At 47.1% G+C, this 18,323-nt stretch overlaps 3 protein-coding genes across 3 annotated transcripts; 2 read left to right on the top strand and 1 right to left on the bottom strand.

Annotated features, from left to right (window-relative positions):
- Positions 1-1,121: 1,121 nt before the first annotated feature.
- Positions 1,122-3,591, bottom strand: PIH1D2 (PIH1 domain containing 2). The gene is made up of 4 exons (XM_055819523.1): positions 3,226-3,591; positions 2,583-2,828; positions 1,760-2,025; positions 1,122-1,643 (listed from the first exon to the last, which is right to left on the bottom strand). Exons 1-4 carry the CDS (start codon positions 3,548-3,550, stop codon positions 1,497-1,499), a joined length of 984 nt encoding a protein of 327 aa, XP_055675498.1. The 5' UTR covers positions 3,551-3,591; the 3' UTR covers positions 1,122-1,496.
- Positions 3,592-3,654: 63 nt separating this feature from the next.
- On the top strand, positions 3,655-8,375 carry NKAPD1 (NKAP domain containing 1). The gene is made up of 5 exons (XM_055819524.1): positions 3,655-3,893; positions 4,940-5,040; positions 6,159-6,314; positions 6,871-6,924; positions 7,709-8,375. Exons 1-5 carry the CDS (start codon positions 3,825-3,827, stop codon positions 8,229-8,231), a joined length of 903 nt encoding a protein of 300 aa, XP_055675499.1. The 5' UTR covers positions 3,655-3,824; the 3' UTR covers positions 8,232-8,375.
- Positions 8,376-9,846: 1,471 nt separating this feature from the next.
- SDHD (succinate dehydrogenase complex subunit D) lies at positions 9,847-16,182 on the top strand. The gene is made up of 4 exons (XM_055819531.1): positions 9,847-9,998; positions 10,075-10,179; positions 12,456-12,600; positions 15,501-16,182. The coding sequence occupies exons 1-4, from the start codon at positions 9,941-9,943 to the stop codon at positions 15,664-15,666; spliced, it is 474 nt and encodes a 157-aa protein (XP_055675506.1). The 5' UTR covers positions 9,847-9,940; the 3' UTR covers positions 15,667-16,182.
- The last annotated feature ends 2,141 nt before the right edge of the window (positions 16,183-18,323 follow it).

Here is an 18,323-nt window from a genome sequence, read left to right on the forward strand (position 1 = left end):
AATACCTGGGTTCCAGACTTGCTCTGGTGAACCTACGTTCTATTAAATGTTTGGAATTGACAACTACTAAACCACGTTCCAGTGCTTTTCTGTTCAGTTGTGTGGCTTATTGTACTGCTGTAGCAGTAATTGGAGCTCTCCAGCCTTTCAGTCTAATAGTGGAACTCACCTTATTAACCTTAAAGTGTCATCTCAAATGTTCCAAAATAATACACGCTTTATTTATGTCATGCAGCAGTGAACTTCAGTCTTCCTGCCTTCCTTGCTACAGTGTTCACCGGAACCTCAAATTCTGGCTACAGAGACCTTTCACTTTCTTCCTGCAGTAAGACCACTCGCTCGTTTATCCTATGGAAACACTCTCAGAATGACCGTTAGATTCCAGAAGACTTGCAGCTCAAAAAATGTGCGTGTGCTTGGAGCGCTGGTGGTGACTTTGGTACTGCTTTTGAACTTGCAACTGCCGCCACTGAACAGGATTTCAGTGCAGCCTTCTAAGTTTCTTAGAAACAAAGAAGGGGGGAACTAGCAGTTCCTGTTCTTTCCTAAGCCTGTATTTTAAAGCAGCAGCTCAAACCCAATTTGTTCATTTCCATTTCCGATCCAATGAGTATCGGTAGAGAAACACTGTTGTAGTGCAAATGTGTCACAGAAGCTGACAATAACGTACTACCAAATCAATCATAAACTTAAGAGCACTTAAAGTTTTATTTGTCCCTTTCCCAGTTAATTCTAGTAATGCTTAGTAATTCCTTGAAGCTGTTTTGTGCTGCACTGTATTACTTTGTATGTTATTAGTAAGCTAATGGAGGCACGGGCTCCTAGTTAAGTGCTCCAGGACTGGGTTTGGTCGCTAGTTTCACACTAAGCGTTCCCGAGCTTTTGTTTCGAGCAGTGCAGAATAGGTCTGTTGTTTTATGGTCTCATTCAGCGATTACTAAACCGGTAAGAAGTGAGGACAAGCATACTCAGTGACTGAAAAGACTACAGAGCCTGTTCCAATGAAGATCAGCAAGGATTGTCCTAAAGAGAAGAGTGACAGCTTGCACAGCAACTTGCAGAACTGGGTGTGACACACCTCTACTAGTTGTTCCAGCATTAAATACATGCGAGAGCTGCTCTAACCGCTGAATCCAACAATCAGTTTATTTAGCAGAAAGACTTTACAGCTGTTATTGCTGTACCTTAAGGCAAAATGAATGACATAGTAAAGCATGTATGCACTTATGGTTCTTTACTACAGCTGTTAACATATTCAAGTACTCCTTCAATGTTTACAACCTTTACTTATTCTTTTCCCCCAAGGTCGGTGGTGCTACTATTCCTACAGGCTTATTTTTCTACATGCATCTTTGTAAAGGCATGTGAGGTATTCACCCCTGAAGATCAGAAGGTAATTGGAAAAAAACAGCCTCATCACCCCACTAAAAATTAGGATTTTTGTTCTGGGGTTTTGTTTTGTCACTTGTGAACATGAAGGGGACAGGATGCAGTGTTTACAGATCTGGCTTGGCAACTGGCATGGTGATAAACAATACCCGTTTTCCTTTGTTAAAGACTGCTGTTGCTGTTTCTTCATCCACCAGTTCTGGCAGGTCTAGTTGTAATTTGTATTTTTCGGGGACTCCAATGATTATGTCATCCTAAACCAAGAAAATTAAAATACTTTGTTAACTATCTGAGAGCGAATTAGCAGTGAGCATTTCTAGGAAGTGGATACTAAACGGAAAATACAAGGTTATTCTTTCTGCTGTCTTACCTTCGAAATTCTCAGGTCACACTCGGAAACCGAGCTAACCTTAGGCAATTCAATTTTGAGTTCAATTTTGAGTGGTTTCTTGTTTGCATCCTTCACTGTGATCATTTCATAGACAGGGGCACTTAGCTTCTCTGGTGTGTCACTACTGGCAATTTCCTCAATCAGGCGAGTTTTAGGCTGCGTCACACTTCCCTCCGCCAGCAGCACGGGAACATTGCCGCAGTCCTCAGCTTTCGTAGCTTGTAGCAGCTGATCAAGCGTCAGTTCTTTCAAGAAAAATAAGTTTTTCACACATATCACTTAAGTTACTAAGATCGGCCGTGTTACATCACTTAACAAATACATCATGAAAATTGTAACCGTGGTTAATTGTAATCAGCAATTTTGTCAGCTGAAGACTGTTACTGGCAGTTTCTCCATTCGTGATTTGGGTTTATTGCCAGCAGGTTGAAAGTTGCTGTTCTCAGACTAATAGTTACAGCAGCAACCTCTTTTACTCAGGTTAGGGCAAAAAAACCTTAGCAATCAGAGGATCAAACCCCAGCAGAGTTCCCGTGTCTAGTGGATATAGGAAAAAAGGGAATTTGCTGTTCCAGTGTCAGTGCAGTTCTGTATTTGTAAAACAAAAAGATGAATGCAGATAGGCCAGCAGGGTGAAATTAATGTATGGTATCGATGCTGCTGCCTTATTCTGGGCTCTAAAGAGAGAAATGTTTGGTTTATGCTCATGGCAAGAACTGGGGTTAGAGAGATGAGGCTCGAGTAAGTTTGTTGGAGAATCTACCTGGTCCTCAGAGAAAAGCGGCAGCAGGTCTCTACGTACCCTTCTGTGTGTTCTGACTGGGATGCGGAGCTGGCACCTGCCTGCCTTTCAGACGCTGCTGCATTGCTTCCAGGCTTCCTTTCAGTTTGAATGGCTCAACGGTGTACAAATGGGAAAAAACCAGGTCGCATTGTTCCTCAACAAATTTAAGTGTCAAATGGATCAAGTGCTCCATTTTTTCTGGGTTTTCTTCTGCCCTCTGAAGAACGTCTGGGTTATAGGCGACATCTATAACGCTGTAGGGGTCTATAAAAGCAAGCGACGTGTCAGAATAACAGTGGCACCACGCGCTGGTGCTCTATATAACCACTTGATTTAAAAGCAAAGATGTCTGTGTGGCTTTGGGCAGAGAGCCAATCGTGCCAAGGAAATGTCTGTGCGGCTTTGGGCAGAGAGCTAACCCTGCCTGCCCGTCTAGGGGTGACGGCTCCCCCGGTGCCGGTTCTGCAGCTGGGGGGCACACGGTTGCGGTCAGCCCGAGCGGCTGGGGAGGCTCCCGGTGCGCGGGGGCTTCTCAGGGCCCGGTGTTTGCGTTTCCTCGGAGCGGGAGGGCTCCCGGTCCCCGCTGAGCGGCCGGTGGCAGCCCTGCCCCGCCGCCCCTCCCCCCAGACCAGGCCTCCTCCTGCGCGGGGCCGCCACACACCCCCGCCGGCCGCCCCCTCCGCCGGCCGCCCCGCGCTGACAGGCGTGGGGGCGCCGGGACCCCGCGGCGCCGGGACCCTCTGCCAGGCGCAGACGTTGATGAACAGCGGCCTCCGGCCGGCGCCAGGCAGCTGGGTCCCCCGGCCGCGCGCCCCCCGCTCCGGGCGGGCCCGCAGGCACAGGCGGGGCTCTGCCGGGGCGCCCAGCCGCTCGGCCTCGGCGCGCTGCTGCCGCAGGAGCCGCCGGTAGCCCCGGGGGTCGTTCTCTGCCAGTTCATCCAGCAGCGCCCAGAGCTGCGCGGCCTGGCCCAGCGCCGCGCCCGCCATGGCCGCCGCGGTCGCCTAGCGACGGCCCCCGGAAGCGCCGCGCGCCCCGGTCCGCCCGCCTTTCCCGTCCCCCCGCCCGCGTTCCGGCCCCGCCGCGCGTTCCGGCCTGGCCGAGCCGCCCGCCGGGCCCGTGGCGCCGCGGGGGGGGGGGGCTGTCCGCCGGCGGCAGCAGCAGGCGCCCCGCGGGGGGGCGGGGGAGGCCGGGGGCCCGGAGCGGGCCCGGCCGCCGCGGCCTTTCCTGGGGCAGCCCGGTGGCGGCGCGGCGGGCGGGAGGATGTCCCGGGTGCCGGTGGGGAAGGTGCTGCTGCGGAACGTCATCCGGCACACGGGCGCGCACAACAAGGTACGGCCGCGGCCCGGGGGGGTTCGGCTCTGCCCCCCCGGCGCGGCCCCCCCGGCGCGGCGCCCCCCGGCGCTGCCCCGCCGCCCTGCCCGCCGCGGGGCCGGGGGGGGCCGGCACGGCTGTGCGGGGCCTGGGGCCGCTGTGCTGCAGGGAGCGGGGCCTGCTCAGGCCCGGGGTGGGGGGAGGGGGGCGTTTTCCTGAGGGAGGGATCCCGCTGGGAGCAGCCCGTGGCCGCCGCTGGAGCAGTTTTCCAGCTCGCCCCGGCCTTCCCCAGCCCCGCTCCCCAGGGGGGACGGTGCCGGTGGATTTATCTGTGAAATGTGTCCTGTGAGAAACACCCTCCCACGGGCCTGCCACCAAAATGACACTTTTTAAAAGTAGCAAACCTTCAGGTGTAGGGTTGGGGGCTTTTTTCTCCTTCCTGGGCTGCGTACGTACTCCTAATGCCATCAGAGAGCTTGAACTTTGTGTTAATGCACACAGGCAGTACGTTGGTGCAAGATTGTTACACACCGTTCACTTTAGCAACTATTTACCCGATTCCTGACATCATTCAGCAGCTCCAGCTCATTTATTTCATATGTTTATAAAATCATTCCTTTACAGTCAGCGTCCATGACCGTAAATCTGTGCTAAGCCACTTGGCACTTGCAGGCGGTATTTTTCCAGCCTGTAGCTTAACTCCTTGTTTTGGGTCGGTCCTTCCAGGTGGTATTTATGCCCTGAATTCTCCGACAGTACACGTTTGCGATGGTGGTGAGTTACAAGGCAGGGCAGCCAGAACAGCTGAGATCACAAAACCAGGCAAACCCACCATCTCCGATGCCGTTATCCTTACGCCATTATCCTTATGTGCTTTGTTAGGGTTTCACCACCCAGAGGTTCTCCTTTGGGTTACAGCTAGAAAAAAGGACGTGTTTCAGTGTGGTAAGAAAGCTGGTTGTGGATTTTGTTAGCAGGAGTGTTGAGCTGGGAGCTGATGTTACATGCTACGCGTCTGTAAATTTTCCCTAACGTGACATTTGTTTCCCTTTTGTGACTTTCAGATTCAGGAAGAGACCGAAATGTGGAAAATAAGGGAGTGGGAGAAGCAGACAGAAGAGACTTACTGGAAAAGGCAAAGCAGAATGCTGTCAGACACATCCAGGTGGGTTTTAGTGCTGTGGAGGAGATAATTATTGTCTCGCCTTAGTTGCTGAACCCTTTTGTGTTTATAATACTTCCAGAGCATTCTGTGATGATGATGTGTTTACCATACATGAAGACTACACAGGCTGCAGACAGATTTGTTTTCTCCTTAATGAGTCTCTGGAAAGAGATCAGACCTGTGCTTAAGTCTGACCTTTTATCTCTTCGTCCAGATGTATAGTCTTCAAAACACAACGTTAGGTAGGCCAGGCTCCCTGAAGCAGTGCGGGTAGGAAGCGCGTCAGTAACATGTCAGAATGTTGTGAGAAAAGTCTAATGTATCCCTGTTTTTGTTAGTGGCAAACAAAGCTGTTAGGATGTGGGGTCCTGCACTGTCACAACACCCCAGCAGTGCCCACCACTTGTGTGGTACCTCTTAAATCATTCTGAGGATCTCACAAGCTACGTGAAAACAAGCTGGGTTTGAGGGGAGGGTTGGGGTTTGGCGTGGGAGTGGAGCTTACTACCGTGAAGACTTTTCAGAAGTGTGAATATTGCAGGAAGTGGGTTTAGTATCTCAGGGGAGAACACCTTTCTTCTGAGTCCATGGCTGCTGCTTGGCTCAGGAAGTGCGGCATTTCAAGTGAGAAACAAAACTAGAGCCACAGGCATGTGAGATCGCTCAGAATTGTCGATGCTTTCTGTGGATTTGGGGTCTTAGTTGTGGTACCTGCGATTCTAGTCAGTTCTGCTTCCTCAGTTTCCCCTTTGCTGCCTTCACTAGCCTACATCTCGCTGCCTGTTGTGAGTCTGCTCCTGCAGAGTGTTCTAGAGGAGAACTGCATTTGCTGTGATAGGCAAGGTGACCTCTTCCCCTCATTCTGCACTATGAGCATCTCTGTCAAGGAGTCTGCTGTGTGCTGAGGGCCGTAGAAAGTTTTGAAAACCAGTGTGTTAGCTACTGAGCTGGTTTTGTGAGAGCTGTTACTGGTGACTGTTGAAATGATAGCTGGTCTTCTTGCATAGATGGACATCCAAGGCTTGCTGGATTTTTGCTCTCTCGCTGGACTAACCCCTTGCTCAGAAAGTTTCTCCATCAGAGCTGACAGCTGAAGGACAACTGTTCTCTTTCTGCAGCAGTCGGATGCGCAGCGATGGCTTTGATGAGGAGGGCCACAGGGCTGACTGGAAAACAAGGAACTCGCAATTTCTTGACCTAGTCGAAGATGATCTCCTTAGGGCCCGATCCTGGAATAAAAAGCTGTATGAATGTGAAGCCAACATGCCAGACAGGTCTGTGGGGGAATTCATGTTCTGTCATTATAACAGTAATCGAAACACCTTTTTGGAGTCCTGTACCAAAAAGTTAGTGCGCTTCTCTTTTTGGTGCATACTCCTGTAAAATAATGCTTGATCCCATTTTAAGAATGAATTCTTAACATGCACAATCTTTTGCAGTGTCATAGAGCACCTAACTTGAGTTCATCTGTTAGCAAGCAGCAAAAGCTCAGCCCTAAGCTTAGCAACTAAGCTTAGTGTTTACTACTTTGCCCAAGGAACTTGAAAAAAAAATCTGAAGAAATTCAAGTTATTGCTCTGCAGGGTTACTTTAAAGAAATCTGAGTTGTAGTTTCCCCTAATTAGAAATGGAAGAGGCTGAGAACGTAAGATGTGTTTAGATAGTACCAACCGAATCAGTCATATTTGCTTCTTCCTTTGTTGGGAAGGTTCTGATAGCCCTTCCTTGCTGTCTAAGCCCATGTTCACTCCGTGGTTCTGTCTTTCCAGAATTTATTTTTTCCCTTAAACACCTTGTCTGTTTCTAATAGGTGGTTCCGCTTTCTTACAGATGGGGTCACAGTGGCTACAAAGAGTTGTACCCTGAAGAATTTGATACAGATAGGTAAGGGGAGCAGGCTTACTCATGTATCCAGAATCTCTGTATGACAGAAATTTGTCAGGTTGTGCAAGGAATTTTACAAACTGAGTTTTAAGTTTTGAATGTACATCAGTCTTGAGTGTAAAGCACCATACCCACTGAAAAAAAGCTAGTCCATTAACGTAGTTTCCCATTTTCTGAGTTGTAGGAGGGGATTGTATCTTTTTTAGCTTTAGCTTGAGTTACTAAAATGCTATGGATCTGGAAGGTCTGGGTCAACATAGAGCCAGAGCAGCAGGCTGAATCCACATCAGCTCAGTAGGCACCCTCCCAGATACCAGCTCCAGGTTCTTCTTTCCATGACAGTGTACCTCTACTTTCTGTCTTTCTCCGTATTTGGAGAATATAAATTCCCACAGTATCCTGGAGAGTGGAGACTTAACTGTAAAATAACATCTTGGACAGAATTAATTCTTTTTAAGCGGCACCTGACAGAATCATCAAGGACAGTATTTGTCAGGCTTACAGGTTTGAAATAACCTGTTATAAGTGAGTTTTCATCACTCAGTGGCTTTCAATACACATTCTCCTTGGTTCTGGCTCAAAGAAAAAATTAGCAAGGTCTGGACCCAAGCTGTTAATAAGTACTTGAAACAAAAATGCAGCCACCACGTCTGCCAAAGCATTTGCTTCCCTGCTCTAGCCAGATGAATTGGTGGGCTTGCTTAAAACTTTGAGACAGAAAAGGCACAACTGCTATGTGGCTGCCTGTCTGCTTCCTTTTGGTCACGGTGTGTTCTTTTTACAGTGACCAGCCAGAAGGAGATGAACAAAAGGCCATCAATGGGAAGAAGAAATCTCATCTGGGAAAGGAAACTGCCCGTGAGTCACACAAACGGAAAAAACCGAAGAAATCGCACAAGAAGAAGCAGAAAAAACGATCTCACAAAAAGCGAAAGAAAAAGAAAAAGGAGCAGGGGAGAACGTCATCCGATTCTTCCCGAGAGAGTGAGTGCTCAGAAGAGGAGGCTTCAAGCACCCGGAAAGGGAAACACAAGCGCAAGAAAAAGACCAGGAAAGTGCCTGCCAGGGAACCTACCTCTTCTTCTGGACAGGAGAGTGACTTTTCTCATGCAAGCAGCTCAACCACCAGCAGCTCTGAGGACAGTGAATCTGAGGAGAAAAAAGAGAAACGGCCTCCAAAAAAGAGAAAGAAACATCATGATTCTGTGTCAGAGAGGCACAGCGAAGTACCGGAGAAGAGGAACAAGAGGAAGAACTGGAAAGTGGCCGCTGATGAAAAATCAGAGGATAGCTCAGATGAGGACTGATGGGTGGGTCAAGGCTGCAGCTCAAACAATAAGGTAGAGGACAGAGGCAGGTATTTATATCTTTCAACACTGCCCCATGGTACAACTTGTTCCAGCACTGTGGTTTATATACATCCCGCCGGCCCACAGCGGGGAAACTGAGCCTTGGCAGCCTGCAGTAGGTGCCCCCTTGCTTTTCATTGACTTGGCATTCAGAAAACCAGGGGAGCAGTTGCCCATCTCACAGGTCAGCTAGTCCTGCCACCTTCAGATTCTTTTTCTGTGACCAGGTTGACCTCTGATACACAAAAATGTTATAGGCTGTCTGCAGGGGGAAAACAGACATGGTTGCACCATTTTTTTTTAATTTTTTTTTTTAATTAAGTTTTAACAGATTGCTTTTCTGGGTTATAAATCAATGACCAAGACTTGCAATAGGAGAGGGAGACACAAAAAGTCTGATAACAGAGGAAATGTCACTGGATTTAACCCTACAGTAGCACTCTCTTCCCATCGTCCAACAAAAGCAGGCCTGTGTGGCGGCATGCATGCAGTCAGCTGGACGCAGAGGGGAGCACGAGGGAATACCCTTATTCTGGCTGAAGGTGCAGTGGCTCCTTCCGTAAGGATGAAGACAAGACACCAGTGCATTTGCTTGTTTTAGACTTCCGTCCAAATCCTGGCACGGGCTGGCCATCACGTCTGCCTTTTCCTTCATTCTCTCTAGGGGGATGCGGGAACCCTTTGTTCTGACAGAAAAGCCTTGGTGGGTGTTGTGTTCTGTCTCTGGTCTGCCCAGTGTATTACTGGAGAAATTGGTCCTGGGCCATTCTCCCTGCAGTTGAACAGCCAAGCCTTTTAACAAAATAAATGAATCCAGAAACATTCTATGCTTTTGTCACTGTTTGTTGGACTTAAGCCTGGGGACAGAGCACAGCCCTGAGGAGTCTGGGTGGTCCTTGCGTTCTCCCTGCGCCGAGTGTTTCTGCCTTGCGTTCTCCCTGCGCCGAGTGTTTCTGCCTGGTCAGAGCAGGTGACTGTGGAGGGCGTAGAAGAGATGAACGAAGGGAGGCTGGATTGGAAAGTAGACATCAGGGAAGCATACAGTGCTGTGTGACTGCGCTGTGTCCGTGACCGAGTACAGCTCTGGCTGTAGTCTACACCAGAACAGAGCCAGTGACCCTAGGGCCTCATCCCAGGTCCAGCTTGCTGTCCCTCTTTTCACTTTTAAGTGAACAGCCGCTTGTTGCCTGATTGCTCTGTGCGTGCCCTCATCTGCTGCCTGATGCCGAAGACTGGGCGCAAGCAGCCCTGCAGGCTCAGCCGGCTTTCAGCGGCTTGCCCTTACCGCAGCCACTTCTCAGCTGGTCAGGCATGCGGTAACGACGCGCCGCTTTACGTGCATCACGGGAAATGCTCAAGCAGGGGGTTACTTTGTGCAGCTGCCTCGCACGGTGATTCTGCCTTAGCGAAGGCACAGGCGAGGCGCCCAGGTACGACCGAGCGCTCCCGCTGTCCTGAGCTGCTTTTGCGCGGCCACTGCTGGGTCGGGGGTGGCCCGGAGGTCGCAGGCGCGACTCGACCCGGCCTAAGGGCCGCGGTTTCCCGCCAGCTCCCGCAGCGGGGCCGGAGAGACCTGGCCGCCGCCGCTCCCACGCCCGGAAGCGGAAGAGCTTCGGCGACACCGACTTCCGGTTCCGGTGCGCGGTGCCCTTGGGCTGTCTGGGGACATGGCGGCGCCGGTGCTGCTGCGGGCGGGGCTGGCAGGGCCCCGCGGCGCCCGGATGGGTGAGTGCCCGCCGGCCCCGCGCCCTGCCGCCCGGCCCGGCCCGGCCCTGACGCCTCGCCCCCGTTCTCTCCGCAGCTTTCCTCGGGAGGACGCTCCTCTGCCGCCCCGCCGTGCTGGCGGCCGCCGCCGCCCGGAGCGCCCCGGCCCGGCACAGCCACAGCCCCCCGCAGCCGGGCCACGGTACGTCCCGCGCCCCGGGGCAACGTCCGCACGGCGGGGGGGGGTGGGTGGTTACCCGGGGCGGGGGCGCGACCCGCCCCGGGGCCGGCCCCACGTTCAGCGGCCGGCGCTGAGCCGTTGTGGCCCCGTCCTCGAAGCCGTTTGCTCCGGCGTGTTCTTCGTGGGCCGCGCCCCCCCGTCCGGTGGGGGCGCCGCTCCTTGCAGCCGGGGCGGGGGTGTTTGAAATGGCAGCTGCGAGTAACCGAGGGCAGGAAAAATTGACGCGTGGCAATTCTGGGGCTCTTCTGGTGCGGTGGGGTTACTGGTACTGTCAGGAGGGGTTGCCGCCGCCTCCCGCAGCGCTGCTGGCCGCTCACGGCAAGCTGTTTTACACCAAGATGTTGAGCTGTTTTACACCAAGATGTTGAGCTGTTTTACACCAAGATGCTGAGCTGTTTTACACCAAGATGTTGAGCTGTTTTACACCAAGATGTTGAGCTGTTTTACACCAAGATGTTGAGCTGTTTTACACCAAGATGTTGAGCTGTTTTACACCAAGATGTTGAGCTGTTTTACACCAAGATGTTGAGCTGTTTTACACCAAGATGTTGAGCTGTTTTACACCAAGATGTTGAGCTGTTTTACACCAAGATGTTGAGCTGTTTTACACCAAGATATATGTTACTTTACACTACTTGAATTTGAAATTTGTGATGTCAGTATCAAGCGTGTGAACGCTGGATGTCGTTAAATAGATGGTCTTAACTTACGTTGAAAACATAAATCTCTTGTTTCTGAACAAAGGAGGTAGGGTTTTTTTTGAGTGTGGGAGAAAAGGTTGAAAGATTTTTAAAAGAAGATTTTAATGTTTCTTATGGTTCAGTAGCAGTGACAATATGAAGACGCTGCAGTTGCAACTTCTTTCTTGAATAGCAGAGCTTCTGATTTACTGCGGTTAATCTGAGCAGTCTGATCCGCAGGCAGAGAGTATTTCTTTAATTGTCTTTCCTCTCTCTGTGTGGTAAGACGACACAGAGGTGATGAAAGAGAACTGTGCCAAGACCAAATTCTGGTCTGTCATTTGCACAATTAGATATAACAAACGTGACCAGAGGTTAAGGATGTTCTGTAGCCATTACAATGCAACTTAGAACTGGAAGGGATGAAGGGAAGCTTGTAAAAGAAATTGGCTTAGACACAGCTAAGCTATTTCCTTCCTTTCTATTCTGGATTTCTTATTAACAACAGACTTTGTGCATGTGCTGTGAAGTGTTCTTGGCCCTGGAGTTCTACAGGGACAGCTTAGTAGTGCACAGCCTAGGTCCCATCCATGTTTTACTTCAGATTCTTTGCTTTCCTTATCTCGGCACTTTTCTAAATTTTATTTGCATTTTGGTTTAGGTGGATGGATAGTATTTGTGTGTTAGGTCAGCCCTTTGGAGGTATTGTGTTATAAAGGTAATTTCATAGAGTCAATTCCTGATGTTTTTAGCCTGGTTCTGGTTCAAAGTGTTGCTTATGATGTTAAGGGTTTGGTTTGCTTGGTTTTTTGTGTTTTCCCCCTCCCTAGTAGTATTTGCATGTGTTGATTACAGAGCTCTCTAACTGGTACACCTATTTCTAAAGTTATCTGTTACATGGTTCAGATTGTACCCAGCTGAGTTATCAATGGAGGACTGAAATCCTTTGGCCTTCAGGCTACTTCTAGGCTGTTTATCACTGTGATGGTCCCAGAAGTTTAATCTGCTATTTACAGTTAAAAATAGCAATATTGGGTCCTGGGCAGAACTGTGCACATGTTGTCGTGATGTGCCATTCACTGGAACTTGTAGTGGTGTCCATCTGGATCTCAAAATCATTTCTCAAAAGGTGGGAGTAGTAAATAGTATGTAACAGTCAGGAAATTCCCTAGACAAAAAGGCTTTGCCTTCAGAGACACTGCTTCCGTGTGATGGCTGACTTGGACCTTAGTCCTGAACCGTGGGTTGTGAAAGTAGGACGGCGTTTGTTTTGACCTTACCTGTTGAACTTTTTATTCTTTTGTAGTACAGGCAGGTTCTCTTTCTCAGCAGCAGCAAAGAGAGGAGTATTTAAAATTAACCCTTCAGGCACTGTAAAATAGATATGGATTCTACAGCAGTAATTCAAAGACATCTAGGTTTCGCATGGATGAAAGCTTAGTAACCAGGTTGGAGGAAACACACAATTGTGTGGTGCTGAGCAGGATGAGGTATCTGCTTTTAAGGTTACTGCGCTTCAAACAGGAACTTTGCACTGAAAAATACTTCTCCTTGCAGGCAGTTCCAAGGCTGCGTCTTTGCACTGGACAGGTGAGCGAGCTGTCAGTGTCCTTTTGCTGGGTCTCCTTCCTGCAGCCTACCTGTATCCTGGACCAGCCGTGGACTATTCACTGGCTGCAGCCCTCACGCTCCATGGCCACTGGTAAGCACAATAGGTCCCTCAAAATTAAGAGGAAAGTCTGATAATCAGGATGGCTCCGAGCTTTAGGTCTTCAGTCTGTGCATGGCAGTAAGTCTGCCGGCGTATTTCCTCATCTAGTCACACAGTTCTCTCAGTCAGAAGGCAGGAGACATATTACTGTTGAGAAATCCATAAATACTCTCTAGTGTTCTTCTACACAGTATCTTACTTTAGGAGGGCTTCCTTGCCACTGGCTGTGTAGAATCGTGGCCATTTATCTTGTAGGAGAACCAATGTTGTATGAACAGAGGGAAGAGAAACAGGACAGATCTGTATAAAACCAGTTGTTCTTCTAAGGTGCTGTGCCATGGGTTGGCTTTGTACATCCCAATGGTGATGAGATTCTGTGTAATAAAGAGTTCATAGCAAATATTCTGCTAAAGAAGCTGAGACCTTGATCATTATTTTCTTGATTCCTGGGAAATGGATGCTTGCTCATGTTCTTCTCTGTAAGTGTAGTTCTGCTGTGACATATTTGATGTGAGTAGGCTAGACAAGTCTGGTTAGGAGTAGATCCGGCTGCACGGTTGGCCTAACCGGCAGCGTTTACATTTTTGAGGTGATACTGGCCTGTAGTTCTCTGTCACAGGGATAAAGCAGATAAGCAACTTTATGGTACTTTGGGATGCCGGGTTTTCTTACATCTCATAGTTGTACCAGGGCTTCTTGCACTTTCCTCACTGTGGCTGGGACCTTCTTCCCAAAGTCCTCAAAGCTAGTACAGAATTAATCTGAAATATGGCTATCCTTGAACATATTTGGCAGAGCTCTTTTAAATATAAAATACATAAAGCTAAGCTTGCCTGCCTTTGGAGCATTTCTTCACCTGGTTGCTGTGTGCATCTTAGTGCCATGCTGGATGTCACCGTGTGAGGGAATTCCAGGCAACCGAACAGGTTGTTGCAGGTCGATGTGTTGTCATGGGTTCTCTGGATGACATTTGGTGTCAATGCACGCACATTTGATTCTTCAGTGAATGTCTCTTGCTGATAAAAGAGCTGGGATTGTTCATACTAGAAATCCCTTCTCTGTAAACAGTGCGGGGACTTCCCCTGTAAGAAACACGTCTTGCTCCTTGTGTGCAGCTCTGCTGGTACCTTTCATCAGAGTGAATTCCTCCCCTACTTGTGTGGGGGTTTTGTTCTCTTTATAAGCTGGAAAGTTTCTCCAGTATTAAACTCACCTTGCAAAACATTGCCTTCAAAACCTAAAGGTGTTCCAAGGAAGGAAAATTCTCCTCTTGTACTTCGATAGGTGTTTAGTGCTAGAATATCTTTGAAAGAAAAACGTTAATTTTCTTGCCATAAATGTTGATTTGATTGCCACAGAGGATCAGATAACGCCTCTAGCAGCTGATCAGAAACAGCACGGGAGTATTGTGTGTATTTTTGAGGGGTCTTCTTTCACATTTTGCTGTGTTTTTCCTTAGGAGATCTTGTCCTCAAGTATGTTGGAAATCAGTGCTTCAGGTATCAGTCCAAACACTAACCTATCAGTAGACTTAAGATACTTGAAGCCATGTTTATCTTGCACTGGTTTTGCTGGCATTTAATAAAGATTTCCCTGCCCAGTGAAGCTGCTGTGTTCTGAGCTAGGTTGTGTCTCCACTACACATCAGCTTTCTCATCAATTCCCTTCCTTGTTCTCAGGGCCACTGGTCTTCTCCCTTGAGGGTTTTTTGTGAATTAATTAGTGTGCTGAGAAGTCACATACCAGTTTTTCTGAGAAGTCTTAGCGTGGCTCAGTCTTACTGTGCCATGCAAAGAAAAAAACTTATGAAAATTCCTTATCGACACTACAGTTGAAGGGCAGCCTGTGAATCCCACGCTGAACACGCTGTATTTTCTGCACTTTGGAAGGCCTGAAGTGTGGGTAAGTGCTGCTTGTACTTCTGACCTTATTCCGCTGTCCAGTTGGAAAAAATAGCTGTAATAGCATAAAAGTAGTTGCCTTTCAGACTTCTTCCACTTTATGCTTCTCTTCTGAGTATCCAGGAGTTCCTTGCATTCCCTTTTCTTGCTTTTGACATCTTTATGGTATTAGAATCCCATCTAAGTGAAACAGCTCAGTTTTCACTTGCATCTGCTGCAGGACTTTGAACCTTGCTGGGTCACTGGTGTGTCTTAATTTGTGGAACATGGGTCCTTCAGCTTCAGGCTAAACCAAGGCAAAATCCTAGGAAGAAAATCGTGGCATTAAATATAAATTCTTTTATACCACATCAACATCTGTCACTGCAGAAAGGAAATACAATTGTACTTTTGGGAAGAGAACTAGCACATCAGTTTAATAGCATCCTCTGTCTTCATGTTGCTGGATAGTTTAAACCTGGATGAGAGTTCACTTCCAGTCTGACAGATGTAGAAAAAAAACCCCAGAGTTTGCAAATTTTTGGTTGCCACTGTTTTCCTAATCTAAATACACATCCTGGAGCCTTCTATGTGTTTGTGACAGTGGCTGGTCCCAGAGCCACACCTTGCTGTCCAGGCAGGAAGGATATTTCCTTTGGCTTCTTTTCTTCAGTCCTTGGAAGCCATGGAAGTTGCCTGTTGTTTCTTGGAGGCAGATTCTACAGGGCGTATTGTCTGAAAGTGCTCAGCACCTTGTTTCCTCAGTACCATGAAGAAAACTCTGATCCCACGTGTGTGTTTTTTTAATAGAATATGTGGAATGTTGGTTTGGTTTGGTTTGAAATAGATGTATCTTCTTTTTGAGTGGGAACTGGGCATTCTTTAGGAGAAGCTGATGATGGGTGAAAAAAATAATGTTTGAGCCGTCTTAGAATGCTTTAGTGAACTGGGTGGATTTCAGCAAGGAATATTTTTTCCTGATTTCAGCTTTTTTTCTCCATTATTCTGTAGGGGTCTTGGACAGGTTATAACTGACTACGTCCATGGAGATACACCGATTAAACTAGCCAATACAGGTCTGTACGCACTGTCAGCTGTTACCTTCGCTGGCCTCTGCTACTTTAACTATTATGATGTTGGTATCTGCAAGGCTGTTGCCATGCTGTGGAGCCTCTGAGATGCGACCGAGTCCCTGACAGATACGATTGTTCACCGCTGCCTCTGTCTGCTTCATCATATTTTTACCAACATGTTTAATGCAAAAAAAATGAATAACCAAGAGTCCACAGTGTGTACATACTAGCGAGTTCAGAGCTAGTCTTTTAGAAGTAAATATCCTACAGCAGTAAAAATGTTAGAAAAGGGAAAGTAGATTTAAAGTGGGTAATGTCCAGGTGAGAGTGAGTTGATTTAAGCTGCACTGTAAATTGGGAGGAATTAATTACATCAATAACAGACATATAGCTGAAGGTAACTTGCCTTGTAATGGCATCTTTAATGAGTGTTTCTCTAAAACAACTGTTGTTTGGTTTCCTATTTCATAAAACTTGACTTGTGGAAAATGGGAATGTTATTTCTGACATTACAAAACTGAACTGTATGTAAGGCACACCTGTAACTCTTTGGACCCTGAGAGGTGATGTAGAAAAGGGAATACTTTTTTCTTAATCCATACAATAAAGAATTTACAGAAGTTGTGTGCTTTTGAGTGATTTTTACTACTTTTGGATTATAAATATTTTCCCTGCAGCTAGCTTTGGGTTTTTTCTAAAATCAAGTTCAGATACTAATTCATAGTATGTGTTACTGCTCCTGCTGTTACTCTGCGTTACTTCATTTAGATGTTATAAAGCAAAAAATATTTTTATGAATATGTATTGTCCTTAGTACTTTAAAGAGGTGGCTTAGACCTGACTTAATAAAAGTAACATCCATTAGAAAATACAGCAATAATTGACTTAGAAGAAAAAGACTTTTGCAGCTTGATTTTCAGAGCCATAAATAGCATACGGCTTACACATTCCAGGGAACTATGAATGTTCATCTGCAACGTTTTGGGGGGTTTGTTTTCCAAATAAATATTGGTACACATTTTCCTGTGTGACTGAAAAGACGACGACTCTACCCTTTCTGTTACAGCGTGACATGAGACTGAAGCAGCGTTCTTTTCTGTGTCTTTAGGTTTTACAGCATTCTGGGAAAATGATGTTCTGGTTTTTAACTTTCTTCTCTTATATTTTCAAACTTCTGTAGTGGTAAGGAGTGGTTAACTTTTTCCACATTCTAATGGTACTTCTGTGGTACTATTAATATTAAGAGGAAGAGTGTTGCGTGTTACCATCAGTCTGATTATGCAATAAACAGAATGAGTAAGTTGCTGTTTGAATTCTGGAAGACTTTCTGATTTAATTTTTGTAGAAGTTTGGGTTGGAATTTTTTGTTTATTTACTTATTCATGGAACCATGGGAATACCATGTACCTGGCCACTTTTGTTTTGCTAATCTTGTGGTCAGAATTGAGATAGTTGCTGCTGTATGATGTGGTTTGCTATAGATACCAAGGTAACATGCGTTATTTTGTCACAGTGAGGAGGATACATATGTATGAGTCATTGGTAAGTACCTCTGTACAATCTGAGCATGCATTATAGAAAGTGTCTGACACTTCCTCTTCTGAGACCAAATACGAGATGCATCTGTATGTGGTATTTGTTTGAGATACCTCATGTGAGAAATGAGTTCTAGAAGAACTCTGGGAATGTGGTATAGTGTAATCCAGACCTATGCTGTTAGGGGCTAGCAACCCTGAGACCAGTTTGTTCTGTTGAGGCAAGAATTAAAAAGTAATGACCACAGCCTTTTCTAAGAATGTGTTCCTTAGTTCCACTGAAAATGAATCAGTTCGCTGTAATTACCATCAACTTTTGTCCTTAACTGTCATGCTGGGTGTAACCATTTGGTCTAATCCCATTTTTGAACATTCATCAGGCATATAAAACTGGGTCTCAGCCCGGCTGGGTATCCAGATGTTTTAAATACATTCTTGCATTTAAGTCCCTCCAGTGAATTCTTCCTAAGTGATAGTGCACTCAGTGGTGGCTCTACTGATCCTAAATAACTGGTTTCCTACTGCCCCTAGGTATCCCTGTAGCAGCTGCAGAGGTGAAATGGCAGGGGCAGCATAACATGAAAAGCTGAGAGAGTCGGGTTATCCCAGCAGCTTCGTGTCTCTTTACTTTTTTTAAGCCCCTGAAATGATAGTTTTGGTTTGGTTTTGACCAAAACAAGTCTTCAGACTTATCATCTTTTCTGCAAGTTTGAGGATTTTCTTCCATTTCGTGACAGATAGAAGCCTTCCTGTTTTCTCTGGTTACTTCTGCCTGTATGGCAATTGTACCAGCTCTTCTGCACAGCAGGTTGAAGGCCCAGGACCCCAGCTGTCACCAGGGCATCCTTGGGCCCTCTGAGGACAAATAGCTTATTGGAACTTTAATTGTTCAGGTAAGTCAGCAGTTTTCTAAGCAAAGATTTCCAGTAAGTTAAAATCACCTGTTGTTTCTATTTCAGATGAAGGCGAGAATGTCACTGTCTAACTGAGATGCTCAGGAAATAATCTGGATGCAAAAAAGTAATCTCAAAGTCTTTACTGGCCAGGTGCGTGGCCTGCTTATGAAATCTGTTAATTTTAAGTGGTTTTCTCTCCCTCCTCAAAATAGGTCTATTTCATCTACGAGACACCTAATTGAAAAGCTGTTTGATCAACAGGCAGTAAAGATTTTAGGGGTCAGACTATACAGGACTATATAGGCATGCACATTCTTGTTTCTTCACTAT

This window comes from Falco peregrinus, chromosome 15, assembly GCF_023634155.1.
Source record: "Falco peregrinus isolate bFalPer1 chromosome 15, bFalPer1.pri, whole genome shotgun sequence".
Classification (NCBI taxonomy): domain Eukaryota; kingdom Metazoa; phylum Chordata; class Aves; order Falconiformes; family Falconidae; genus Falco; species Falco peregrinus.